This window comes from Zootoca vivipara, chromosome 1, assembly GCF_965207765.1.
Source record: "Zootoca vivipara chromosome 1, rZooViv2.hap1.1, whole genome shotgun sequence".
Classification (NCBI taxonomy): domain Eukaryota; kingdom Metazoa; phylum Chordata; class Lepidosauria; order Squamata; family Lacertidae; genus Zootoca; species Zootoca vivipara.
In genome coordinates, this window is record NC_142582.1 from 50,404,533 (window position 1) to 50,428,555 (window position 24,023).

The 24,023-nt window shown below is 49.6% G+C and overlaps 2 protein-coding genes across 3 annotated transcripts in view; one reads left to right on the forward strand and one right to left on the reverse strand.

The window, feature by feature from the left end:
• Positions 1 to 597: 597 nt before the first annotated feature.
• Positions 598 to 13,476, forward strand: LOC118090808 (uncharacterized). Its single transcript, XM_035127040.3, has 7 exons — positions 598 to 1,299; positions 5,277 to 5,483; positions 6,090 to 6,260; positions 7,200 to 7,331; positions 8,490 to 8,662; positions 10,571 to 10,831; positions 12,692 to 13,476. The coding sequence occupies exons 1-7, from the start codon at positions 813 to 815 to the stop codon at positions 12,887 to 12,889; spliced, it is 1,629 nt and encodes a 542-aa protein (XP_034982931.2). The 5' UTR covers positions 598 to 812; the 3' UTR covers positions 12,890 to 13,476.
• Positions 13,477 to 14,202: 726 nt separating this feature from the next.
• ABCB6 (ATP binding cassette subfamily B member 6 (LAN blood group)) overlaps positions 14,203 to 24,023 on the reverse strand; it is a 28,550-nt gene continuing 18,729 nt past the window's right edge. For both annotated transcript variants that reach the window (XM_035126995.3, XM_035127005.3), the window contains exons 12-20: positions 21,935 to 21,998; positions 21,340 to 21,425; positions 21,082 to 21,139; positions 20,788 to 20,892; positions 18,229 to 18,403; positions 16,892 to 17,004; positions 15,716 to 15,810; positions 15,388 to 15,456; positions 14,203 to 15,092 (exon numbers count right to left, since the gene is read on the reverse strand). In XM_035126995.3, the coding sequence (XP_034982886.1) occupies positions 14,804 to 15,092; positions 15,388 to 15,456; positions 15,716 to 15,810; positions 16,892 to 17,004; positions 18,229 to 18,403; positions 20,788 to 20,892; positions 21,082 to 21,139; positions 21,340 to 21,425; positions 21,935 to 21,998 (1,054 nt within the window). In that variant the 3' untranslated portion in view covers positions 14,203 to 14,803. The remainder of the gene's footprint in view (positions 15,093 to 15,387; positions 15,457 to 15,715; positions 15,811 to 16,891; positions 17,005 to 18,228; positions 18,404 to 20,787; positions 20,893 to 21,081; positions 21,140 to 21,339; positions 21,426 to 21,934; positions 21,999 to 24,023) is intronic.

Below are 24,023 nucleotides of genomic sequence, written 5' to 3' on the forward strand. Positions count from 1 at the left end.
CTTATGCTCAGGAGTTCTGTGCCCCTTGGAACGATGTTTCCATTAATTGGAATAGGAAACAGGAAAGCCACACTAACAGCCCGTGCCTTCTACTTAGATGAAAACCCTCGAGAATTCAATGGGCCAGGTGGGAATTGTTGCGTAAGATTATACATCGACTCTCCTTTTGGCGGGGGGAGAGGTCGACCTGGATAACTCTCCTGGGCATAGCTGCCAAGTTATCCCTTTTTTTAAGGGAAATTCCCTTATGCCGAATAGGCTTCCTCGTGAGAAAAGGGAAAACTTGGCAGCTATGCTCCTGGGTGTTCGTCCATGACTGTCCTACCGATGGTTAATGATGACAAACACACTCTGCATATGTTTGGTGTTTGGAGGCCCTTTTCTTCATTGTTGCTGTACAGTTTTCAGGGCTGGGCCAGTTTGGAAATTTGAAAATTAACTGCTTATGCCTTTCCTCGCGTTGCCTCCTTTCTCTTGACCCGCAGGCGCCCAACTTGGGGGGGGGGTCCTATCTGTCCTGGTGGATTCTTGTCGTTATCCGTGTGGAGAGCAGACGAGGGCGCCGGGAGAGGAACGAGCCGCCCCGTCGGAGAGAAGCAGCAGGGACAGCAGGGTGGGGCAATAGGAGCTGCCCAGCAAGCAGCAAAAGGGGACGCGGGGCTTGGAGGGACGCAGTCCTTGGCTCCCCCCACCCGCAGCCACCTCCGTCTCCTCCTCCTCCTGTCGGGGCAGGGCGGGGACTCGGAGCCCCGCTGGCCGGGCAGAGCGCGCGGAGCTGCTGCGGGGCGCACGGCGAGGGCTCCAGCCGCCCCATGGCCCCGCTGCTGTTGGCGCTGGCCGCTGCCTCCCTCGCTTGGCCGTGCGCGGCCGCCCCGTCGGGGAACCGCTTCTCCGAGGCGCGGGTGGCGCGCTGGGCGGCGGCGGCGCTTCGGCACGTGGCGGCGGCGCAGTGTCCCGAGCGCGGTGGGCTCTTGCCGCGGCCGCAGTGCCAGCGCCTGGCGCGCCTTTCCCAGGGGCCTGGCCCCGCCGTCTATGTCTCCGAGCCCGCCCGCCCGGGCCACAAGGTGCGGGCGCTGCTGCCCGACGGCTGGGGAGACAGGCCCGGCGCTCCGCCCTTCGTGGCCGGCCGAAACCAGAGCGGCAGCCTGCTGCGCCCCACCGGCGCGCCCTCCGCGCAAGACGCCATCCTCGTGCTGGACCCCACCCCGGGCGCCAACTTCGGCCACCCGCTCCTGCTCTTCTATGTCGACTTCAACGTCAGCCCGCGCCGATGCCGGAGCCGCGACAGCATCTACGTGGGTGAGTGAATGCCGCATCCTCAGGCCACGCGCGCCCCGTGGGCGACCACTCCCAGCAGAGAACATCTTGGCTTGCGCCTATCCCACCCCAGGCTTCCTATTTCCTCCCGTTCCATGGTGCCAGACCCAGATCAGATCTGGCATTTGTGCTCAAATCTGCATTTCAACCCTAAACTACAAGGAGCAATCCTATAGAGGAGACTGATCCTAAGCATATGCAGAATGCCTTTCCTTCATCGCTGTGTAACCGCCCCCAGCATCTGCTCTGCTCTGTAAAGGCGTCCACATCAGATGACCCGGCATAAAATAAGGTGGTTTAAAAGAAACGTCGTACAGCGGTTAGATATGAGATCCAGTCATATCTGAGGCCCAGTGCCCCTCTGGTTTGCAAAATAGGCACTTGCCCCTTCCCTTCCCCAAGATTCAGTATCTCAACTGCTGCACCCTGTGACCTGCCTTATCCTCGGGATATTCTTTTCTCACGAAAAGTACTGGCTGGTTTATGCACTTTAATCACCCTCCTGGTGTTGGATCACCTCTTCAGATATTTTGTAGCTTCTTTTTCAGCATCGCTTCGGGCAGAGTGCCCTTTGCCCCAGTAGTGTATCTTAAAAGACAGGGAAGAGAATGTTGGGGCGGGAGATTAAACTGTCCGATAAAGTTTCCACTGAGGATGGGCTAATGGAATTAATTAAAAGCAGTTTTTATATTTGTTTGTTTGTTTGTTTGATTAAAAGCATTTATAGACTGCTTAATATTAAAAAAACCTCTAAACAGTGTACAGAAATCCACAAAAAAGAAAATTAGACAGTATCCTAAAAACAGATAGAACATTTTAAAAAAATAACCCAGGAAAACAGTTATTATAGAATCAGGAATTAAGGAAAAGCTTGAACCAAAATATACGTCTTTTCAAGAAAATCAACTGGTGGATGATAGTTCAGGTATGGCAGAGGGAGAGACATTCCACAGTGTAGGAACAATGTTTGGGGTTGCAAGATGATGTCCTACTGGATAAGATTTGAAGGGTGATTGATCTTGTAACTTCTCAGTTGCTCAAGGGATCTAGTTGCCTGCTCTTCAGTAATCCTGGCTCTTCCTCTTTGCCAGACACTGATTTCCATGGTAGGAGTTAAGCAGGGTTTGGTGTGAGATGTGAGGAGCACCTGCTTACAAAGGACTGGTCTTTGGGTTCCCTCTGATCCTATGAGCCAGTGAGATCTGGAAGGAAGGCTGTCTGGCTTCTCCAGCATCCTCCTTTCACATATGCTCCTGTTCTCATCTCCTCTGCCTTCCACACACATGCTTTTATAAGTGCAATTGGCAAGTGCAGTTGAGACTGTCAGGAGACTCTCACAGTCTCTCCTTTCCATCAGTGAGTTGTGTGTGACGCTGTCCCTAGCTCAGTGTGTTTGTGTCAGTCCTGTCTGCAGTGGCATCCTGAGACCAGTCTGCAGGGGTTACTCGGAGAATTTGAGATAGCCAAGAGAGAGGATCTACTGCTGGAGGGGCATCTCCAGTTCCCTCCTGATCCTGGGAATGGCTGGGGAAAAATCCATCCCTACAGCCGTGATGGGCTCTCTGGGCTCTAGTAAGCTTCTGTAATCTCAAGGCAGAGGTGGCATGAGAGGAAGAGTCTGGCACAGGAAAGCGTTAGAAGGTGCTGCAGTGCAAAGGATGACAGGTGGGAGGCTCACCTGGGTGGAATCTCTCTCGGCATGACTGTCATTGATGGGCTAATACTCTGGGTGTCTTTCAGGGCTTAGTTTGAATCAGAGTTTAGCCCTTTGAACAGAGGAATCCCAGAATCTGTGATATATAAGATATGTGGCGGGCAGAAATCAGCCAAATACTTGTGCTAGTGCAATAGGATTCCCTCCCCCCTGTGCAATCCCCAAATCTGATCCAGAGGGTTGAGGGAACCCCCAGAACAGATTTAGGGGCTGTGCAAAGGGGAGGAGAGGGAGAAAGCCTCTCCTTCTGCAAGGATAATCCCTTGCTCTTCGGCGCTGAATACAACTCAATGAGTTTATCTGAGCCCGGGGAGCATTTCCTTCACATCAGTCTTTCTTGCTGATGTTGAAAAGTAGGATTGTTGCTCTAATCCTAAACCATCTCACCTGGGAGTAAAGGTAAAGGGACCCCTGGCCATTAGGTCCAGTCGCGGGCAACTCTGGGGTTGCAGCGCTCATCTCGCGTTATTGGCCGAGGGAGCCGGCGTATAGCTTCCAGGTCATGTGGCCAGCATGACAAAGCTGCTTCTGGCGAACCAGAGCAGCACACAGACACTCTGTTTACCTTCCCGCCAGAGCGGTTCCTATTTATCTACTTGCACTTTGACATGCTTTTGAACTGCTAGGTTGGCAGGAGCAGGGACCGAGCAATGGGAGCTCACCCCGTCGCGGGGATTTGAACCGCCGACCTTCTGATCGGCAAGCCCTAGGCTCTGTGGCTCCATTGAATTCAATAGGATTTGCTTCTGAGTAGACAAAGTAGTGTTAGTTAGATATGCTTAGTTAATTAATTGATTTGTTCTATGTAAATGGGGAAATAAAAAAAATTCTAAAAGGGGAAAAGCATCCTTAAAAAGAAATATGTTTATGAGCATTTCTGCATATTGCAAGTCCCATATTAGAAGAGCTTTTCAAGCATGTGGCTGAGACAACAGAGGAGGAATGCATCTTCTTTATTTTAAAAATAATTAACCTTCATTATTTTAAAATGATTAACTTTTTTTAAAAAAGTGTGATTAATCATGGAGTCCTTTTTTAGCCTATCAAAAATATGTTTTAATCCATCAGCCTGGTGAATTAATTGGCCAAGCATTGCAGCCTAACTGGCAACCAACTCCTTTCCTATCCTCTCCATTTTTTGGAGGGAGTTTTATATTCCATACTTTACACCTCTAGGAGGAAATCCTCTTTTATTCTGCTTGGGGAGACAAGAGTCTGACTTGGTTCTGCACATTTTACAGTAGAGACGTAGTATGCACAGGCGATTATGGCTTGTTGCTGTTTTTGTGTTTTTTTCTTTTAAAAAACATTTTTACTGAAGTTTTAAATAATACATACAAACAAGAATGCAAAAAATATTGTGAACCCCCAGCAAACAGGAGGCAAATGGTCATAAACAGTATATAATAAGACAAAATAAAGAAAAACAAGATATATATTTTCTCTGGTCTTTCCACAGAGTTGAGGGTGTTGCACATGCTCTATAAACTGCTCATAGATCACAACTGAAGCAAAGATTTTTTTCCACCATCTGTTCCACAGAATCTAATAATCTGTTGGCACCTTTTTGAACTCTGCTTGTCCCACGGAGAAATTAAGAAAATTAAACCATGCACTAAAATAAAATTTTGTGTGTGTGTGTGTGTGTGTGAAATATCTATTATTCTGTGTCCAGGGCAGCTGTCTTCCAGCTCCATCTGGTATGCCAGCTGAGACCCTGCCTACCTGTGCTCTGTCTAGCCAGAGTGGTACATGCTCTGGTTATCTCCCACTTGGACTACAGCAATGCGCTCTGCATGGGGCTACCCTTGAAGGTGACCCAGAAACTACAACTAATCCAGAATGCGGCTGCCAGATTGATGACTGGGAGCAGCCACCGGGCCACATAACACTGGTCCTGAAAGACCTACATTGGCTCCCAGTACATTTCTGAGCACAATTCAAAGTGTTGATGCTGACCTTTAAAGCCCTAAATGGCCTCAACCATGTATACCTAAAGGAGCGTCTCCACCCCAGTCGCCCAGCCCAGACACTGGGGTCCAGCTCTGAGGGCCTTCTGGCGGTTCCCTCATTGCAAAAAGTGAAACTAAAGGCAGAGGGCCTTCTCAGTAGTTACGCCCGCCCTGTGGAACGATGTCAAGGAAATAAACAACAATCTGACTTTTAGAAGACACCTGAAGGCAGCCCTGTATAGGGAATTTTCTCAGCAGGTTGTATTCCGGACATGTTTGTTCTTTTCCTTCAGGTGGCTACGAATGCTTGATTCCAGCCCAGAGGAGCCGCTGTGAAAACCAGCTGAAGCGCCGACCGGGCCGTGGCAAAGGAAGGAGCCAGCGGTCTGTGGGACGCATCCGCCGCGAGGAGCCCCCTGTTGGTCTCTGTGAGATCCATTTTCTGCCCATGGTAGTGGGGGCACAGGACCCCAAACACTTGCAAAGGTTGAACTGCGTGGGTAAGTACCAGGATTGGATGGGCAGTGGGGGGCGGGGTTACAGGATCAGGATTGTAAACCACAAAGGAGACTCCCCCACTTTCAGAATTTAGGAAGTCCAAAGGTTGGTACGTGAGCAGTGGAGGAAGAAGGGATGCAGCAGGTAGATGACACAGTCTGACACAGTGGTTAGATTTCCGGGTTAGGACCTGGGAGACCGAGGTTCAAATCCCCACTCAGCCTTGCAGCTCATAGGGTGATCTTGGGCCAGTCACTGCCTGTCAGCCTAACCTACCTGGTTGTGAAGACAAAATGGGAAGGGAAGAACAATGTGCACCATCTATCTATCTATCTATCTATCTATCTATCTATCTCTCTCTCTCTCTCTCTCTCTCTCTCTCTCTCTCTCTATCTATCTATCTATCTATCTATCTATCTATCATCTATCATCTATCATCTATCATCTATCATCTATCTATCTATCTATCATCTATCTATCTATCTATCTATCTATCTATCTATCTATCTATCTATCTAATCTATCTACGAAGTTTAAGTTTCTGTGCTCCATGGGCCTGAGATTCTCTCCCCTCCTGCCGTCCTGCTACACTTCCTTTTCTTTCCCAGATCTCCGTGGATACAGCCCCTGCCCAGAGCCCCTGCCCCTTGCGAGCTCCAGCTCCACAGCCGCTTACTGCGAACTCAACAAGAACACGCGGCGATGCCACCGGCAGCAGCTTCCGCTGTACAAGTCTTGCCGCATGTACCAGACATGTGACCACGCTGTGCTGATTGTAGGTGAGAAGTGGTGCCTGGGGGCTGTGAGGAGCTGCTGGTTCTGGGAATCTGAAGCCATCAGCAGTGTGAGGTGAACTTTTTCCTAGGGTAACAGTTAGGGCCAGAGGCAGCAGCTTGTGAGGGCGATTGCGGGAGGGGGCGACATTGTGTGTGAGAGAGCATCGCGCCTCCCTCCCTAAACTGGCAGAAGCTTCCTGGGCTTTGGGAAGGAGGCGCCAGGCTTTAATAATCAAATTTAGCAGGGACATTTAGGGGACTAGCATAGTCCCCCTGTCCACTGACCGCACACCACTGCAAGCCATTGCATTTGGCCAGCGGATGGATGAGGGTGAATCTGACTGGAGGCTCAGCCTTGTGCTGAGTCAGCCCATTGGTCCACTTAGCTGAGTATTGGCCACTCTGATTGGCAGCGGCTCTCCAGGCTTCAGGCAGCGGACATGCCCAACCCTACCTGGGGACGCCAGGGATTGAACCCGGGTCTTTCTGTGTGCAAGTACAGTCATACCTCGGTTTAAGTTTGCTTCTGTTTGAGTACTTTTAGTTTAAGTACTCTGCGGACCCATCTGGAACGGACTAATCCACTTTCCATTACTTTCAATGGGAAAGTTCGCTTCAGGTTAAGTACGCTTCAGTTTTAAGTACTCCACGGACCATCTGGAACGGATTAATCCACTTTACATTACTTTCAATGGGAAAGTTCGCTTCAGGTTAAGTACGCTTCAGGTTAAGTACAGACTTCTGGAACCAATTGTGTACTAAAACTGAGGTACCACTGTACTTGCTCTGCCACTGAGCAACGGCTTTGTTCTAGTGGGCATGAGCTTAAGGGGCCCCCTTTCTCCTTGAAGAACAGTGTTAGTGCTACTATGCCCCTTGCAACCAGCTTCAGCCTCTCCTCCACCATTTTTTCCTGGATTGCTTACTGTGCTTCTCCCCCAGGTGGCTGGCAGGAGCAGGTCACCTACCCCCGCCATGCGCAGAACCTGCTGCTCTTCTACCAGATGCTTCGACGGAACGGCTTCCGCCAAGAGCACATCAAGGCCTTCTTCGCGAGCGAGGGGCAGGCCTCAGGTACCAGCACGATAGAGAGCTAGCTGTCGGCTGCAATGGTGCGACAGGGCTCTTGGTTTCCTTAGGGGGGTCACTTTTCAGTGCCCATAGGTAGGGCTGGGCGATAATCTGGTTTTCAATATTGTGATATATCACCAGCTAAATATTGTGATAGACTGATATATCACAATGTCTAAAATAAGGAATAAGGAGGAGATAAGGAGGGGTTCCTGGTTTTCCAATATCACGATTTTTGCATAATATGTGTGTGTGTGTGTGTGGACACACACACACACACACACACACACACGTGTGATTCACAATATATTGCCGGGTCATTTATTTTGAAACAGTTATCACAATATGGCCAGAAACCGGTTTTGGATGATCTATCAATATATCCCCCCAGCCCTACTCAGGGGTGTCTGTCTGCACTGAGCTGCTCTTCAGAGGCAAGACTCTGTTCCTGGCACTTCCTTCTCCCTGCCACCAAGGTTCTGCAGGGGGGGGGGTGTATTGCATTTCAGAGTGTCATCCTACTTGTCCATCCCTCTTGAGAAAATGCTGGGTGTGAATGCATAAGTAATCTAGCCCTGGTGAAATCTAGCCTTTGGGTTACATGTCCCTGCAAAAATTACATGCCTGCACAGCATGGACCAAACCACCTGTGGGGCATTTTGTAGAGTGGGCTAATGAGGGAGCCTAGCAAATATTCCCATGCTGCTCCCAACTCTGGCCCCTTCCCAAGTGGGCAGGATGTGGTGGCAGGGAGCAAGTGGCGGTAGGAGGAATGAGGATGCCACAGGGAAGGTGTTCCCAAACTGTAGTCAAGCTTCTTTCAGGTGGTTCGCATTAAATACTCAATTGTATTTTCATGCTTCTTCATTTTTCTTTCCTTGCATTTTATTACATTACAATTTGAAACGACAGAACGCAATAAAACGCAACATATAAGAAGGACTTGGAATACAGCTTGAAAAATCAGGCAGCATCTAGCATGGTGTTTTCCAATTGGTACAACAGGCAGAAAAAACATTAAGTGGTGTGCCAAGACCGATCGTTTTTGGGTGGTTTGTGGGGGGAACCGCTGCTTTGGTGTATGAGACTGGAGCGGGTTGGAGACAGACCTTTGGGATATGGGATTAGCAGATCCCTCTCTCCCTCTTCTTTTCCGGACAGTGACTGTGGAGATGGGCGACGTGCACCCAGCCACCGAGAAGCTGGCTATTCGCTCCCACCTGGCCCTGGTCTGCAGGAGCCTCCACTGTGCCGACTCGCTGGTGCTCTACCTCAACAGCCCAGCAGCCAGCGATGGCACCATGCTGCTGTGGGATGCCAACCGTAATGGCATTGTAAGTGGGGGGGGGGTCAGGGCTGGAAGCGAGGGAGAGGCTGTCTAGGAGGAGCAGAGCAGCACTTGCCCATGGAGCCGCCAACATTGGCTGTCCCAGGCACTTGTCTCAATACTCCCTTTACGAAACATCACAAGCCATTTCTGTATTGATTGATTGATTGATTGATTGAATTTATATACCACCCTATACCTGGAGGTCTCAGGGCAGTTCACAGAAAAGATCACAATATATAAAATCAAAATAAGTACAATAACCCAATAACACCTCCCCCAAAAGAGCCACATTTCAAAAGGGTATAGGAGACAAAATGAACCCGCTGTTTTCTTTTTTTGAGGATTTTTTAAAAAATTGCCAAGCCAAGCTGATCTATCATTGTTCAGGTATGATGGGAATGGTCCCTTTTTTTAGCCCTTTAGCTTTAGCTATGATAGGAGGAAGGTTCTATCCCATCCTCTATTGATACCAACCCTCTCCTACTGGAATTTTGCATGTGTAGCCAAAACCCTCCAGAGCTTAAGGGTGGATGGGGTGTGCATTATCGGAGGATGGTGGGGTGGCATGATGGAACCAGGTATGACATCACTGAAGGAGGAGAGGAGAAGGGTATGTCCCTCCCTCCCTCCCTCTCACCCCTCCTCTGGTGCACAATCTCTATATGTGAGTTAACGTGTGGGGGGGCACAAGAAATACAGTACCGCACAAGTTACAAAGTGGTGCTGCTTATTTCACAGCAGGGATATCATCTCTTGGGACACATCTCTTGCCAATTTATTGGGGGGGGGGGTAACCCACCAGGTAAGTTAGGCAGAGGAAGAGAGAGATCAGAGGGAGAAATACATCGAGGAAATGGTCTAAATTACTCCCCATGAGCAGTGCTATTAAACATACGTATTATTTTGTCAAGGAGTCTGTGGCTCTGCCCAGGAATTGTCTCCAGGTGAATTGAGACAGCCATAGAAATCCAATAGGAAACCCGTCATGGTGTTCTTCACTGCTCCTCACTTTTTAAAAGTTAGAATTTTAAATCCGTGACAACAGCCACAGGCCACCTGCCCAGTGTTCAGCCAAAGTGCAGATGAATGTTGCTTGTTGGGAAAAGCTACAGGTTGGTTCAGAATAAAGCAAGCAGCAGCAGCAGCAGGTTAACTTACAAGTAAAACCACTTGGAGGTTTTACAGCAGTCAAGTGGTATATATATCTTGTTAAATGAATGAATCCTACTTCATCATGATACATCCAAAAAAGGACCTTGGCTATTGATGCTAATGTAAACTGCCTAGCCGAGCAGGGAATGGGGACGCTAACGATATAAAGGAGACTGTCACTCATGCATTTATCACAATAGGGTAAGCCATGATCAATTGCTGGCAGGGAGCAGTGAAGTAGGGGTGCCAAGTAAACCCAACTGGGGCAGGAAAATGCGGAGCGGCTGCCCAAGATGCTTGTGCACACATACAAAGCGGCACCAGCCCTTCTCAAAGGGCTGCGTTTGGCCATTTGCCACGTTTCCTTTGGGGTTTCCTAGGCTGGAAATGGAAAGTGAAGTGAGCCACTCTTGCAGAGGGGTGGAGGAGGTCATCCCACCTGTCCAGGCATGTCCTGGGAAGCCCGACTGGAGGAAGGAGAGATGCTGACAGAACTGCAGGTGGAGGCTGCAGCCCTCTCCTCTCCTCTGTTCCCTTCAAAGGGCCATCCAGCTCTTTCATGTGTGCCTGCAGGGAGAAAACAACACCGGCCTTTGCAGTGGGTGCTCGCCCTGTCTTGCTCTTTCCCATTTAATCCGCTCCTTTTAACTCCCAGGCAATGGAATCCCCTTGATCTCCCAACTGTAGAGCGGGGAGGGGTGTGCGTGTGTGTCTGTGACCAAGGGGCAGGTGCGGATGAGCTGTCCTTTCCCTGCAACAGGCAGATCCTAAGGAGCGGTACCCCATCTCGGAGCTGCTAGCAGACTTGGAGAGCTGCAACGCTCGCCGGGTTCTCCTCTTCCTTGACCAGAGCTATCCGGGGCCACTGACGAAGAAGCTGCGGGCATCTCGGCGACATCCCAACGTGGTGCTCATACGTAGCACCGCCACTGCCACCACTACCACCAGCGGTGGGTCGGCGTTTGCCGAGTTCTGGGCCGGACTGCAGCCTGACCAGTGCCTCCTCCAGCATTTATTGCCGGTAAGTGCCATGGAAGGAAGGTGGGCCGTGAATGTTCGGAGTCCAAGACTTGGTGTTTGCAGAGCATAGGACAGACATAGGCAACCTTGGCTCTCGCCTGCTGTCAGATCCTTTCAACTGGAGACACCGGGTTTTGAACCTGGTACCTTCTGCATGCATATGCTCTGCCACCAATTGATGGTCCCTCAAGAGATGCCAAGGATGCATTCGTTTGTTCTGGACAGAATACCAGGAGGCTCAAAATAGTGACTAGGAAGCCCAAGTCCTCACATTGCTTTCTGGCAGGTGGCACTAGCAACAGGTGTCTCTCCAGTTCAAAGTGGCCGCTTCTAGTGGCAGCATCACTAACTGGGTGGCAGCACTCCCTGGGCTCTACTCCCAGTTCCAGGGGAGGGGAGCGGGGAGTAGGGACATTGGTGCTTGGAAAATTGACATAGATGAAAACTGGCCTGTGCTGTGCAGCAAGTTCAGGGAACATCACAGCTCCTGGTAAGGCCAAGTAGGGTTGCCAGACTCAATAGAGGACAGGACTTCTGTGCCTTTAATTGCGCTGCTCTCTTTTGAGTCTGGAAACCTTAAAGAGAAACCAGCAGACCCTTTGTTTAATTTCCAAGCAAAGGGTCTGCTGGTTTCTCTTTGTTTCCAGACTCAAAAGAGAGCAGGGCAATTAAAGTCACAGAAGTCCTGTCCTCTATTGAGTCTGGCAACCCTAAGGCCAGGCATCCCCAAACTTTGGCCCTCCAGATGTTTTGGACTACAATTCCCATCATCCCTGACCACTGGTCCTGTTAGCTAGGGATTATGGGAGTTGTAGGCCAAAACATCTGGAGGGCTGCCATTTGGGGATGCCTGCCGAAGGCCAAGCCATCTTATGCACCATCTTGCAACCAATTTGGTTTCTCCTCTGTGTGTAGGGAAAGAGTAGGGAATCAATTGGGCAGCACGACAGACTGAGAACTAAATGCTTAGGTGTAGAGGCAACAATGCTGTAAACTAGAACTTGGCAAATGGCCAGAGCCAACCTTTGCTCATATAACTGACACACAGGCCATCTGTGATGACAATTAGAGAATGACACCTGAAGTTTGTGGAAGCTAGCTTGCACTAAAGGAGTCTTTTGATGTGCAATATGGCACCTTTGGAAAGAAAAACGTGTATTTTGTTACATCCCACCCAATTAGTTTTACTGCTCAAAAGCAGACCGTTGCCATTAAAAGGAAAAGGATAAAAGGTGTGTACATTCAAGGTAGTTTGAACTGATTTTTTTAATCAAGTACAATGGATCCAGACAGGGCCATCTCAAGCAGGTCGGGCGCCCTGGTGCTGAGATCGCTCCGGCGCCCCCGCCCCACGGCTTCCGCATGGCTTTGCCGGCCCGGCGCCCCGCGCCGCCGGGACTACACCTAGAGCCGAGTCTGGATCCAGGCTAAATTGGTTAATTCCAACTGATGGCACAGGGTTGGATGCAACAAACTAAAGGAAGTCACTTGAAACTTATCATTTTTTAGAGCATGTGGAAGCCAGCCAGGCAGCCTTACCGTGTTTCTCCAAAAATAAGACACCGTTTTATATTTATTTTTCCTCAAAAAGACACATGGTGGCTTATTTTCAGGGGATGTCTTTTTTTTATTTATTAAGGATGGTACAGTTTAACCTACAAGGTTAAACTGCCTATCGGAGAAACATGGTAATTCAGTTTGCTTTACCGGCCATCCTTACAGGCCGATTGTATAAGATACTGAGATAATGTACCTGAAACACTGATGCATTGGAAGCGCTATATAAGCATTGATGCTGATGACGGACTGAGTTGTGGCCCAGAGCAACCTTAAGTGAAGCAATTTCTCTCGTTCCTTGCAGGTGGGTCCGTGGTCTGCAGTCTTCGGCTCGGGTACCCCAGCCCAGCTGCTCAATGTCTCATTAGCAGGGGCGCCCTGCCACTCTGTGCCACCCCTGGGGGAAGAGGAGCGCCAGCGCCGCTACCAAGGCTGCCAGAACCTTCCCACCATGTTGTGGTACCAGAGCAGGCACCAGCAGCTGCAACAGGACGATGACTGAGCCTCAGCGGGGTGCTGCCCTGGGACTTTCCTCAAGATTGGAGCCCCATTGACCCTTCCCCCACCCCCCATGAGGTTTTCTTGGCTCCAGAGGACGTGGGTGGCGTTAGCGATAGCTAACAGACAGGTTTGTTGCTGTGCAAACTGCCACACAGGACCCTCAAAAGCCTCTTCTGGGAGCCACAGCTAAAAGGAGAAGCCAGGTACACACACATATAAATATATATAGCCAATCCTATTCTGGCATCTTCAGATATGGCCAAGCATGCGGACGGAAGCAGTAGGGTGACAATCATTGCTAGACTAGTAAGTCAGAGCCCCACAGAAGTATGGGAAGAGCAAGTGGGGAACAGCAGCTGCCCTAATGCAGACACTGTGCTGCACAAACACGCACACACACCCCGGAAATATGGCAGTTTCCTCCCCGCCCCCTTTCACTTGGGAGCTAAAGTTGAAGAACTCTTGCATGCAAACCCTAAAGCACCTTCTGCTGAGAGAGATTGTGGGAATGGGGAATGTGCTGTAAAACAACCAGCCCCTTGAATAAAAGGGCCACTGTTCTTGGCTTCCTCCTTCAGTTGCTGTTTTAACTTGTTGTGGTGCCTTCTTGGGAGTTAGAAGCAGTAAGGCGACGAACTCATGTCTGACGCTGCAAAGATAAAGCTGAAGCTGATCAGAACTAGGGATTGGCTCCTTTTCCCCTGTGTCTGTTACTCTCTCCAGCACCAGGCCCATGGATAGTTCTGTCTAAAGATCGAGGGGCAGAATTCCCAGAGTCTTGGCCAGGGCTACCATCGCTTGCCCACACAACCCAAGACTGCCTGGAGCTGAATAGCTCCACAGTAGGAACCATTTAGGTCCTTCTGAAAGTGGCCTCCATAGAGCCACCAAACAGAAAAGCAGCTACCTGGGCTGGGTAGGAGATGGGAGAGGCGTTTCTTATTATTTTTCTGTGCCCTGCTCCTCCTTTCTACCTTGTCTCCGTGACTCCAGGTCCCCTCTTGTTTTTCCACGTCCTTGTAGTCAAGGGATCCAAGTAAACCGGACGCATTTTGATACTTAACACAGCATGAGAAGCACTTTCTCTCTGTGCTCTCCGTTCTGAGGAAGTGAGAAGGGTCTCCATCCCATCTGCCAGCCAGCCAAAACCCTTTTGAGATAGGGAACCTGTTGTTGTCAGCATGACTCCCAAGTTCCCAGCATGGACCAATAAGGATGGTGGGAGTTGTAGTCTGCCAACATCTGGGGTTCATTACCCTAAGCATTTTCGAATCCTTCTCCCCCGCAGACAAAACTAAAAACGGGATCCATGGATCTGAAAACACTTTTTTGACTTTATGAAAATTAAAACGGGACACCTCAAAATCAGAACTTACAAAAACACACACACAGCCATTCTGCAGGCTTCTCCCTCTGTGGTTGTATACAAAGTGCTGGCAAACGTTCATGCATGCCCCCCACCTCCACACCCCATTCATCTTTGCAAGGGAAGACATTTTGCTGGGGAGAACGGTGGGGCAAGGCAGCCCTGGTCCCTGCCTCCCCCCCCCACCCCTTTCACAATTCCCTGATAATACACCTGGATCACCAAGCAACAGCTTTCCCAGGAACGCTGGCAGTAGCTTGGAGAATATACTCTGAAGTTGCTCTAGCACTATGTGCAGGTCCTGCTCATGAAGAACTGCATGCTGGGAACTGTACGCAGCCTGTAGTCTTCCTCCAGTTTGGTCTCCATGGCCTCACTGCTAACTTAGTGGATCTGCTGTGTGCTCTGGGTGTCTGAGCATTCCCCCCTTTATGCCATACAGAGGAGGTTCACAAATCTAACAGCAGAGGTGGCAGCTGCTGCCTTTTTGGCTTCGAAGCCACATCCTTGTAGGATTTGCTGTTGTCACTGTCAGCTGCTCAGTAGTTCTCATTTCTTGGATGATTCTTCTTCTTCTTCCTCCTCCTCCTCCTCCTCTTCTTCTTCTTCCCCCTCCTCTTCCTCCCCTTCCTCCCCCTCCTCTTCTTCCCCCTCCTCTTCTTCCCCCTCCTCTGTCTCCCCCTCCTCTGTCTTTTCCTTGCTTCCTGCTTTGGTCGAAGCACTGGCCTTGCTTTCTGCAGTTGACTCAACACTGGTCTTGCTCTCCACCTCCGTGTCACTTCCTTGTTGCAGCCACATGTCAGAGTAGAGGCCACCTTTGTCCACTAGCTCTTCGTGCCTGTTAAAGGGGCAGAGAGAGTTAATTTCACAAGGCTCCATGCCAGGTGCACCCCCTTCATCCCTCAGAAGCATCCACACACCCATTATTTGCTCGCCTTCGTAGGGGATCCTTTTGAAGATACACAGCCCAACCCTGTGGCTGTTCTGCTTGTAAAACTCTGATGGCCTTAAAGGGCTTGCAATTTGCATAATTTATACACATTGCAAAAATAAAAATAAAAAAATCCATGGATGGGTTGCCAGTTATAAATCTTATTTATAATTTTTAGCTCTGGGCATGGCTAAGAGCTTACCTTCCTCGCTCCATCACTCGGCCCTCCTTGATAACTAGGATTTGATCAGCCTTGATCACCGTGGAAAGCCTGCAGAGAGCACAACCACCAAAAATGTTATCAAGAGGGCAGAATGCAGTAGTGATCCCTCCCCAGCTCAGGATTCTCAATATAACACACCACATGTTAGAGCTCCCTAGAGAGGGAAGAGGAGTCTGCCAGGAACTATTGATGCAAGTGAGGAACTAGTATTTAGGCTCTCCTCTTCCGAAGGCTGCAGCATCCCTCCTGCTGCTATTATGCTGAAGCCCTGAACAGAAAGCTCCTGTGGCAGGATGCTTCCCCATACCTGTGAGCTACGATGATGGTGGTGCGGTTCGCACACACTTTAGCCAGGGATGCCTGGATAGTCCTCTCAGTCTTGGTGTCCAGCGCTGACGTCGCCTGAAAGTGATCCCAGAGTGCATTACAATAGAATTAGGCAGTACTAAAACTGCTGCAATTATGAAACAGGTTCAAAATGTACCAGAACTTAAGTTGCAACTCAAGGCAAAGCAGTGGGTGGATGAGGGTCAGGGACTCTTGACACTGATTGCCAATGCGAAGCCACTGGCATATCTATGAGCATAATCCCATTCATGCCCACAACAAATATGAGAGCTGGTCTTTGCTTCGTTGCATCAGTGCGGGAGGACAAGAATGGCAGAGAAGATCCCTTGGGTCAGGTGAAATGGTAAAGAAGGCCTCCACGTAGCTGAATAGTATCGTGGCTGTGAATGGAGGTTCCCAGATTCAGGAAGGCTGAGTGCTACCCATTCTCCCAACCATTTCCAGGGTTTCAGCTCCAAGAAAGGAGAGCATATGAGGAAGGGGACAAAGGGCAGATGATGGCTAGCTTTAGGAACAAGGAAACAAGTGTGACCCACAACAAAACGTTGCAGCATGAAATGGGTAGTTCAGTCCATCCCTCCTCACCCAAACAGCCAGCATTTATTGTCACTGAGCATGTTTTGGGGTGCTTTGTTTTTGTTCCCTTACGGTTATCCCCCCCCCCTCCAAAAAAACCCTACTTGGTCTCCTCCAGGCATGCTGATACCTCCCCTCCTGTGCACTGGTGGCACAGTTCTAGCTACATAAGGAGAGCCAAACACCCATGAATTTCAGAAATAGATGGACCAGCAACATTATACTGGGAAGGCTTCTGATCAAGGCTCCTGTCACTTCATTCCAGTTCCCTTCCCCACCCACACCCCATTTTTCCAACCCCCCCAATGGTCAGTTAGCATTTTGTACTCACTTTGCATGCTCAGTCCTTAATTCAGTTATTTCTGGCATGCTCTCTCACCCTTCAGATTTTGTTTGTTTACTCCTAAATGATTTTCGTATTAATGCAAGCGGTGGGTCTCCTGAGCATGCCAAGTCCTCCCCCCTCTTTTGTGTGGGTGATAGCGTTTTGGCAAGGCAAGGACCAGCAATCGGAAAACCCAGATTGCTCTGTGTGAGTTTGATTATTTGCCTTCTTCACCTCATCAAAGAAGAGGATCTGGGGGTTCTTCAAGATGGTGCGGGCAATAGCGACTCGCTGCTTCTCCCCTCCACTCAGCTTCAGACCTCGCTCACCAACCTGTGTATCATAACCTGCCAGGTAGAAGTGGACAAAGAAAAATCAAATGCTGTGGAATAGAGAGTGACTACCTGTGACTTCTGCTGCTCAGGCACTGTGAGTGCCTTGGTTCTTTTGGCCACTTACAGCATCTTGCTACACCTCCCAGGTCTACTGCCAAGGGAGATTTGAAATGGACACTTTTAGCGAACCCAAAGTCTACTGGCTGGGGCACTTTAAAACAGGAAGGGATGGGACAAACTCTGAATGTCTAGTTTCGGAAGCCAATCCTGATTGCTCTCATTGCCCAAAGGTCCTTCCAGGGCCATCTCAGGCAGGTCGGGCGCCCTGGCGCTGAGGCGCGGAAATCGCTCCGGTGCCCCCACCCGCGCAGCGCGCAGCATGGCTTCCGCGTGGCTTTGCCGTGCAGCGCCCCCCTGCCGGCCCCGCGCCCCGCGCCACCGGGACTACACCTAGAGCCAGGCCTGGGTCCTTCTATCAACTGCTCTTACAGGGTTTCTGCTAGGGTGGGAGTCTGGACTGCCACAGACTTTGCTCATGTTAACTGAAGACCTTAAAAAGCTTTTAGAAAACATTGAATAGGATTCCACTAAGTTGTGTGTGTTGGATGACGTCCACTCATGCAACAGAACTTCCTCCCCTCTCCTCATGCTGCCTCCCCCCAAAATCTGCTCTGGAGAGTTGGGGGAATCCCTGTGATGGGTTCAGTGTGTGTATGAAGGACCAGGAGTGTGTGGGGCTGGGGGAGAAGGAAAAGTCCCATTGTGGGAAGTGAGCTCATTCCTTGTGCACATGGCCCACTGAATTCGACCCATTGAGATGAGCAGAGTCTGTAAGGGAGACTCTGAAAGGGAGAGAGTAAGAGCCAGGGACAGGTCCTTTCGGATCAGATAAGAACACAGAAAGTTGCCGAATGAGGAAGTAGATTGTGGGTCCCTCTAGCTCAGCACTTCCCACACCTGCCTTCCCCAGTCTGGTGCCTCTTGCCCTCCCTGGCCATTGGCACTCACTGGCTGCTGGGTCTCAGATCGGAGCCTCTCTGTCTCATCCCTGCCTGGAGAGGCCAAGTGATGAAACCCGGGGCCTTTTGCATGCAAGGCATGTGCTGCACCAGTGAGCTGCAGCAGAAGAGGAGGCATCTCGATAGAAGCATCCTGGGTTTCACAGCATCCTGCAGGGTAGATTACGAGCTTGATGGCACAGCAAGTGTAAGCCAAAGGTGGCAAGCGGCCCCTTACCATCGGGGAAGGTGAGGATGCGTTCATGGATATTAGCCGTGATCGCTGCCTCGATCACCTCGTCGTTGGTGGCATCGATGCGTCCATACCGAATGTTGTTGCGAATGGTATCGTTAAAGAGGACAGTGTCCTGAGGCACCACACCAATGTGGGAGCGCAGAGAAGCCTGCTTGGCCTGTGGGGAAAGGGAAATGGGTGGGTTGAAGTGGGGGCAGAGAGAAGGGAAAGGAAGATGACATCGCCCAGCTAGGAATAGCGTACACCCACACACCCTCCCCAAAGCAGTGTGGTGTTGTCACAGCCTTATGGAGTTTAGCTTGAGGCATCTGCGGGGTGGGTCTTGTCACTATGAACAACCATGATAGCACACCCTGAAGTGGGGGCAATTTCCCAGATTAGACAGCAGCCACCACCCAACCCAATGCCCTCTTTTATGGTCCATTCTTGATGAGATTGCTTCTGCTCATACATGATCTTGCTCTCCACAACACCTGCAAACATTTCAGGGCTTCAGTTCCCATTGGTGCATGCCCTGTAGTTTCCTGCTGAAATCATGTAACTTTTCAAACTCTTCATTATCTGGGTTGTTGTCCTTTGTCCTGCTTTCATTGTGCCGTAGCGCAAGAGTTGCCCGTCCTGACGGCAACGGGGGAAGCATTGCAGAACAATGAATAAATGGTGTGTGTACAGTCCAGTCCGGAGTAAATCTACTGCTAATATGCTATAGCGACATGTTGCAGAATACACCCGTAAAAGGAGACACCAGTCTAGAGGGCCCAGTAACACAAATCCCAGGGTAGAACTTGGAGAAAGATTATTATTTGGGCAGCCTGGCCATTCTCTGGACATTAGAATTGTAAGCCTTTCAATGCAAGACACATTCTGTGATTAATCTCAGTTGAGCTGAGCAACATCTATACCCTACAGAGCTCCATGTCAGTGTCTTTCCTCACTATAGGAGATGCGGAGAAAGGCAGATGGTGGCAAATGAGAGTCATGCTGTCGTATTTTAATCCAAAGAGCTGAAGGCACATTGAATGAGCAAATCACCACTCGCTCTTCTGTTGCTTTTGGTAAACATGTTTTGCTATTTTTGGGAAATTAGGTGGAGGTTTGTGGGGGGAGAATGGTTTGATCAGAGGGAGAAAAGATGTGTGTGCACACACACAACACGGGAAGGGGTGTATCTTTCAAGCTTCCCGCCATACTCTTACACGCTTGTTTGCCGTGCCATCTACCCTGCATCTCAGCTTCCATTGCTTCCTAGAGATATTTTGCTCCAATATCCAGTGAAAATAAGAACCCTGCAGGATAGGTTTTTTTTAAAAAAATTAAAAACCCTAGTGGGGGAGGCTAGGGGAACCACACATTTCAAAAGAGCAGACAGCAAGCAGCTGGAGCACACATGAAAGGAGCAGCTGCCCTTCAATCCCCCCCCCAACCTCAGACCCTCATGAAATCCTGGCACCCAGATGGGGCATCTAGGACTCTTCCCCAGACATCCTATAGCAGTTCCCCCAGTGAGCCTGGGTGGCCAGAGGAGAGGTGGAGGCAGTTTGCAGCTGTGCCTTCCACCGCACAGCTCTTTCATCTGTCCCTAAATGGAATCACACGTCTCTGCTTTGCTGGGGGCAATCAGCATAAACCAGGAATTAAGCATCTGGGCTGGGGCAGGAAAAGTCCTGAGGAGCAGAAGGAGAAATGTATGTGCCTGAGTGAGTTAGTGTGTGTACGCAAGTGGAAGGTGGCAGACCCATTCAAGGGCTACTTTAGCCCTTTCGGCCAATGTGGGGGAACCTTTTAAGCTTGGGGGCCGAATGGCAATGGCGGGCAGGGCCAGAGACACAAGTGGGCCGAGCAACACATTTAAATGTTATCTTTGCACAATACTCTAGTTTTTCCACACACTCCCACACTCCCCTCTGTGTCGTCTATTCAGGCAACCAAGAAATATCTTCTCAGAAGTCGAAGGACATATTCCAGTCAGGCAAAAACACTCATGGAGGGTGCAAAGTGAAAGACAGTGAAGGATATGGCCTGAGGAGAAGGGTTGTTGCCTGGGGAGACTTCTGAGGGCCAAACAGAGAAGTGCACAGGGCTAGATTTCGCCCCCCGGGCCTGAGGTTCCCCTTCCTTGTTTTAAGCGGAATAACATGATTCCAAGGATGCTAGCTGCTTGTTCCTTTGGATGACACCTCCTTCCACCCGTCATGCCAAGAGCCTTGTCTCCATTCCATGCTGGAGGACTCTGGCACCTCACTAATGAAGCCTTTGGGAGGATTTCAACATTGCATTCTTCCACTCATTTCAACTGTGCAAGCATTGCAACTTGCCAGATGGAACTATTCTCCAACCCCTCCCGCCCACTCTAATGGGGGTGCTCCTGACCACCCTCCAAAGCTAATTCCAGGGGGCAGGGTGGGGTGGGGGCGAGGAGAGGAGAGGGGAGGGGAGGGGAGGGGAGGAGAGGGAAAGAAGTCTTTGTGCAGGTCTTCCACTGAGGGGGCTGGTTAGGTGAATCTAACCTCTCCTATCGCCACAACATAATGGCCTCGTTACCTTGGAGATATCCTGCCCATCAATTCGGATGCAGCCTCCCCACACGTCATAGAAGCGGAAGAGCAGGCGAATGATGGTGCTCTTTCCTGAGCCAGAGGGTCCCACCTGGGCAGAGAGAGGGGGGCGAGGAAGGGTCAATATGGGTACAGCCAGTGGGAGGAACGAGTAAGCAGGAAGAAGCGCTGGGGGCCCCCTTCCGTGGGACCTGCCACTGCTCCCGCTGCAGCAGAGGCAAAAGAGGACAAAGGAAACATGAGGGAACGCTGTTAATTCTAGGCAGAACTCTCTCCTTACCAGTGCAAGGGTCTGCCCAGGCATCACTGTGAAGGAAACATCACGCAGGACTTCCCTCCTGTGAGGAAAGTGAACAAAAAGCATCTCCAACATTCTGATGAGGCCCACCACATCTTCCTTCATCCTTTGAGCATCCACTCCTCCCCCACCCCCACCCCCCCGTTACCTACCGTACCACAATCTCTTTACTATCTTCTCCACCCCCTACTTTCCTGACTCACCACCCACCCACCCAACTCTCTGGACCTTCCCCCTTACCCTTCCACATAGCCAAAATAGACATTTTCAAATTCCACGCGTCCTGCCAGAAAACGAAGGTCTGCAGCACCTGGTACGTCCTTCACCTACAGGTAAACAAATCTGTGACATCATGCATGGTCTTGGGCCTAACTAGGCAAGCCATGTGTGCGGAAGCACAGGAGCTCCTGAAGAGGGGGGGGGAGTGTAGGGTCAGTGGGTAGAGGATGTGGTTTGCATGCAGGAGCTTATGCCAAAAATCCCCCTCCCCGCAAATATTACAAGCAGTCAGAGAAACAGACTCCCTGAGAGGACATGGCTATCATAGCAACACTCTGAAGGCATGAGCCCTGTAGATTAATGCCAAGCTATGTGAAGAGCAATTGCCCTTTGTTTTCCAAGCACACAGTGGCCTTTGAATTTCGGTGCTTGAGCACAACAGGGATTCAGCATCACTATTCCCATTTCTGTCTTATCACCCAGTCCAGACAGTGAACAATCAGAGAGAAGTCACTTCCAAAAAAGCCCCTTAAGTTGCTGAAGGGAAAGGAAGAGGTATCTAAGAGAGCATAGGCTAGCAGCTATTCACAGCAGCATAGATGTGGCCTGAACTCACTTCCTCCTCCTCGCTGAAGAGCTCAAACATGTTCTCCATGTCAACAAATGAGCTTTGGATCATTCTGAAAAAGAAAAAGACTCCATTGGACCACCCAGGGCCAGGTAGTGTGGGTGCTGCTTAAGGTACTAAAAAGCACCCGGAGGCACGGGCGCATGGCACAAATGTAAATAACATTTCATATGCTAATATATATTTATTTAAGCTGCCTCTGAGCAAATTTAAATGACTGGGCATTTCACCAGGACTGCACTTTGTAAGTGCCCCCAGTTGTGTTTTTGAAGATCTCACTTTTGTTTAGTTTATTATTTTATGTTAGTTTATTCATATTGTTTTATTCAGTGTTGCTCAGCTCACGTTATTAAATTAGTAAGGTAAAGGTAAAGGGGCCCCTGACCATCAGGTCCAGTCGTGTCTGACTCTGGGGTTGCGGCGCTCATCTCGCTTTATAGGCCGAGGGAGCCAGTGTTTGTCCGCAGACAGCTTCCGGGTCATGTGGCCAGCATGACAAAGCTGCTTCTGGCGAATCACAGCAGTGCACGGAAACGCCGTTTACCTTCCCGCCGGAGCGGTACCTATTTATCTACTTGCACTTTGATGTGCTTTTGAACTGCTAGGTGGGCAGGAGCTGGGACCGAGCAACGGGAGCTCACCCCATTGCAGCGATTCGAACTGCCGACCTTCTGATCAGCAAGCCCTAGACTCTGTGGTTTAACCCACAGCGCCACCTGGGTTAAATTAGGTTTGGTTAACTAATCATTTTTATACAATGTTACATATGGATTGAGGTTTTGTAATTACTGATATAATATTTTAATCTATCATCTGTCTGTCTATCTATCCTAATGCATTTTGAAATGTGTAACATTATTGTTCATTTGATAACGTTCTGAGCTACTTTGGGCGCAGTTTTGTGCGAAAGCAGCATACAAACAAACTGATGATGAGATCTGGGGTGCTTGGGACAAAAGACTTGAGGCTTGGGGCCTTTGGGCACCCCCTGCTACGTGTCACTGAAGTGGGTGTGGGTCTAATTCTCTTCTCTGGTAAGGAAAGAGAAGGGACCAGGGAAGCCATGTATTTGCACTCCAAATATGGCAATCAATTAGACCCCAAGCATGAAAGCAAACCCCATCTGTCACACCTCCCCCACCAGCAAATGTTCCCAAACCTTTAACACATGTTCACACTAAATGATATCACACCTCCTTTGTAACCATCTCTCATACTTCAGAGGACGGGGAGGCTAAGGGGCAATCCAAACTCTTTGGAGGTGGGGGAATGTCTCATGACACAGTTACTAAACACAGGCCTCATTTTCAAGCCTTATTTCAACTTCCTAGGACTGTGTTAGTCTTTATGGTGTTATCTCTTTGTTGCTAGAGCTGTAAAGAGATTATGCAAAAGGGATCACCTTTGCACCAATGAGAGAAACTTTTGAGTTTGGCTCAATATAGTGGTATGAGGGAAATGTGGCTCATTACTGACTTGGCTTTTGAGAAATCAATTTAGTATTGAATTGAATATTCTGTTCATTATTTTGCACTTGGCATAGGCAGAGGGCCTTCTTGATAGTGGCACCCACCCTGTCAGATGTTAAGGAGATGAGTAATTTCGGTATATAACATTTAGGAAACATCTGAAGGCAGCTCTGGTAGGGAAGCTTTTTATGGTTTAATGTTTTACTATGTTTTTATATGCCTGTTGTCTTTGTCCATGGAGTTTTTATATATGGTGGAAGCTGCTCAGAGTGGCTGGGGAAACTCAGTCAGGTGATGGTGATGATGATGGTGATGATTTTAATATACTTAATACATGCTGGATACAGGCCACGTTTGCATGTCACAGCAAGACTTTCTGTGCACAAGCAAAACTGCACCAGATTTTCTCCTCCAAAACAAACCATAATCCTTGGCTTACCATTATGAACAAGCCAGGGACGATTATTTGTTTCATTCCCATGATCTGTAGCCAAAGTTTCTTCTTGGCTTACTGACTGTGGAGCAAAATGAACCAGATTCCCTTATTTGTTCAAAATGCTGAGCCAAGAATCAAGCCAGGATGAGCAACGGAGTCCTCTTAGGTGCAT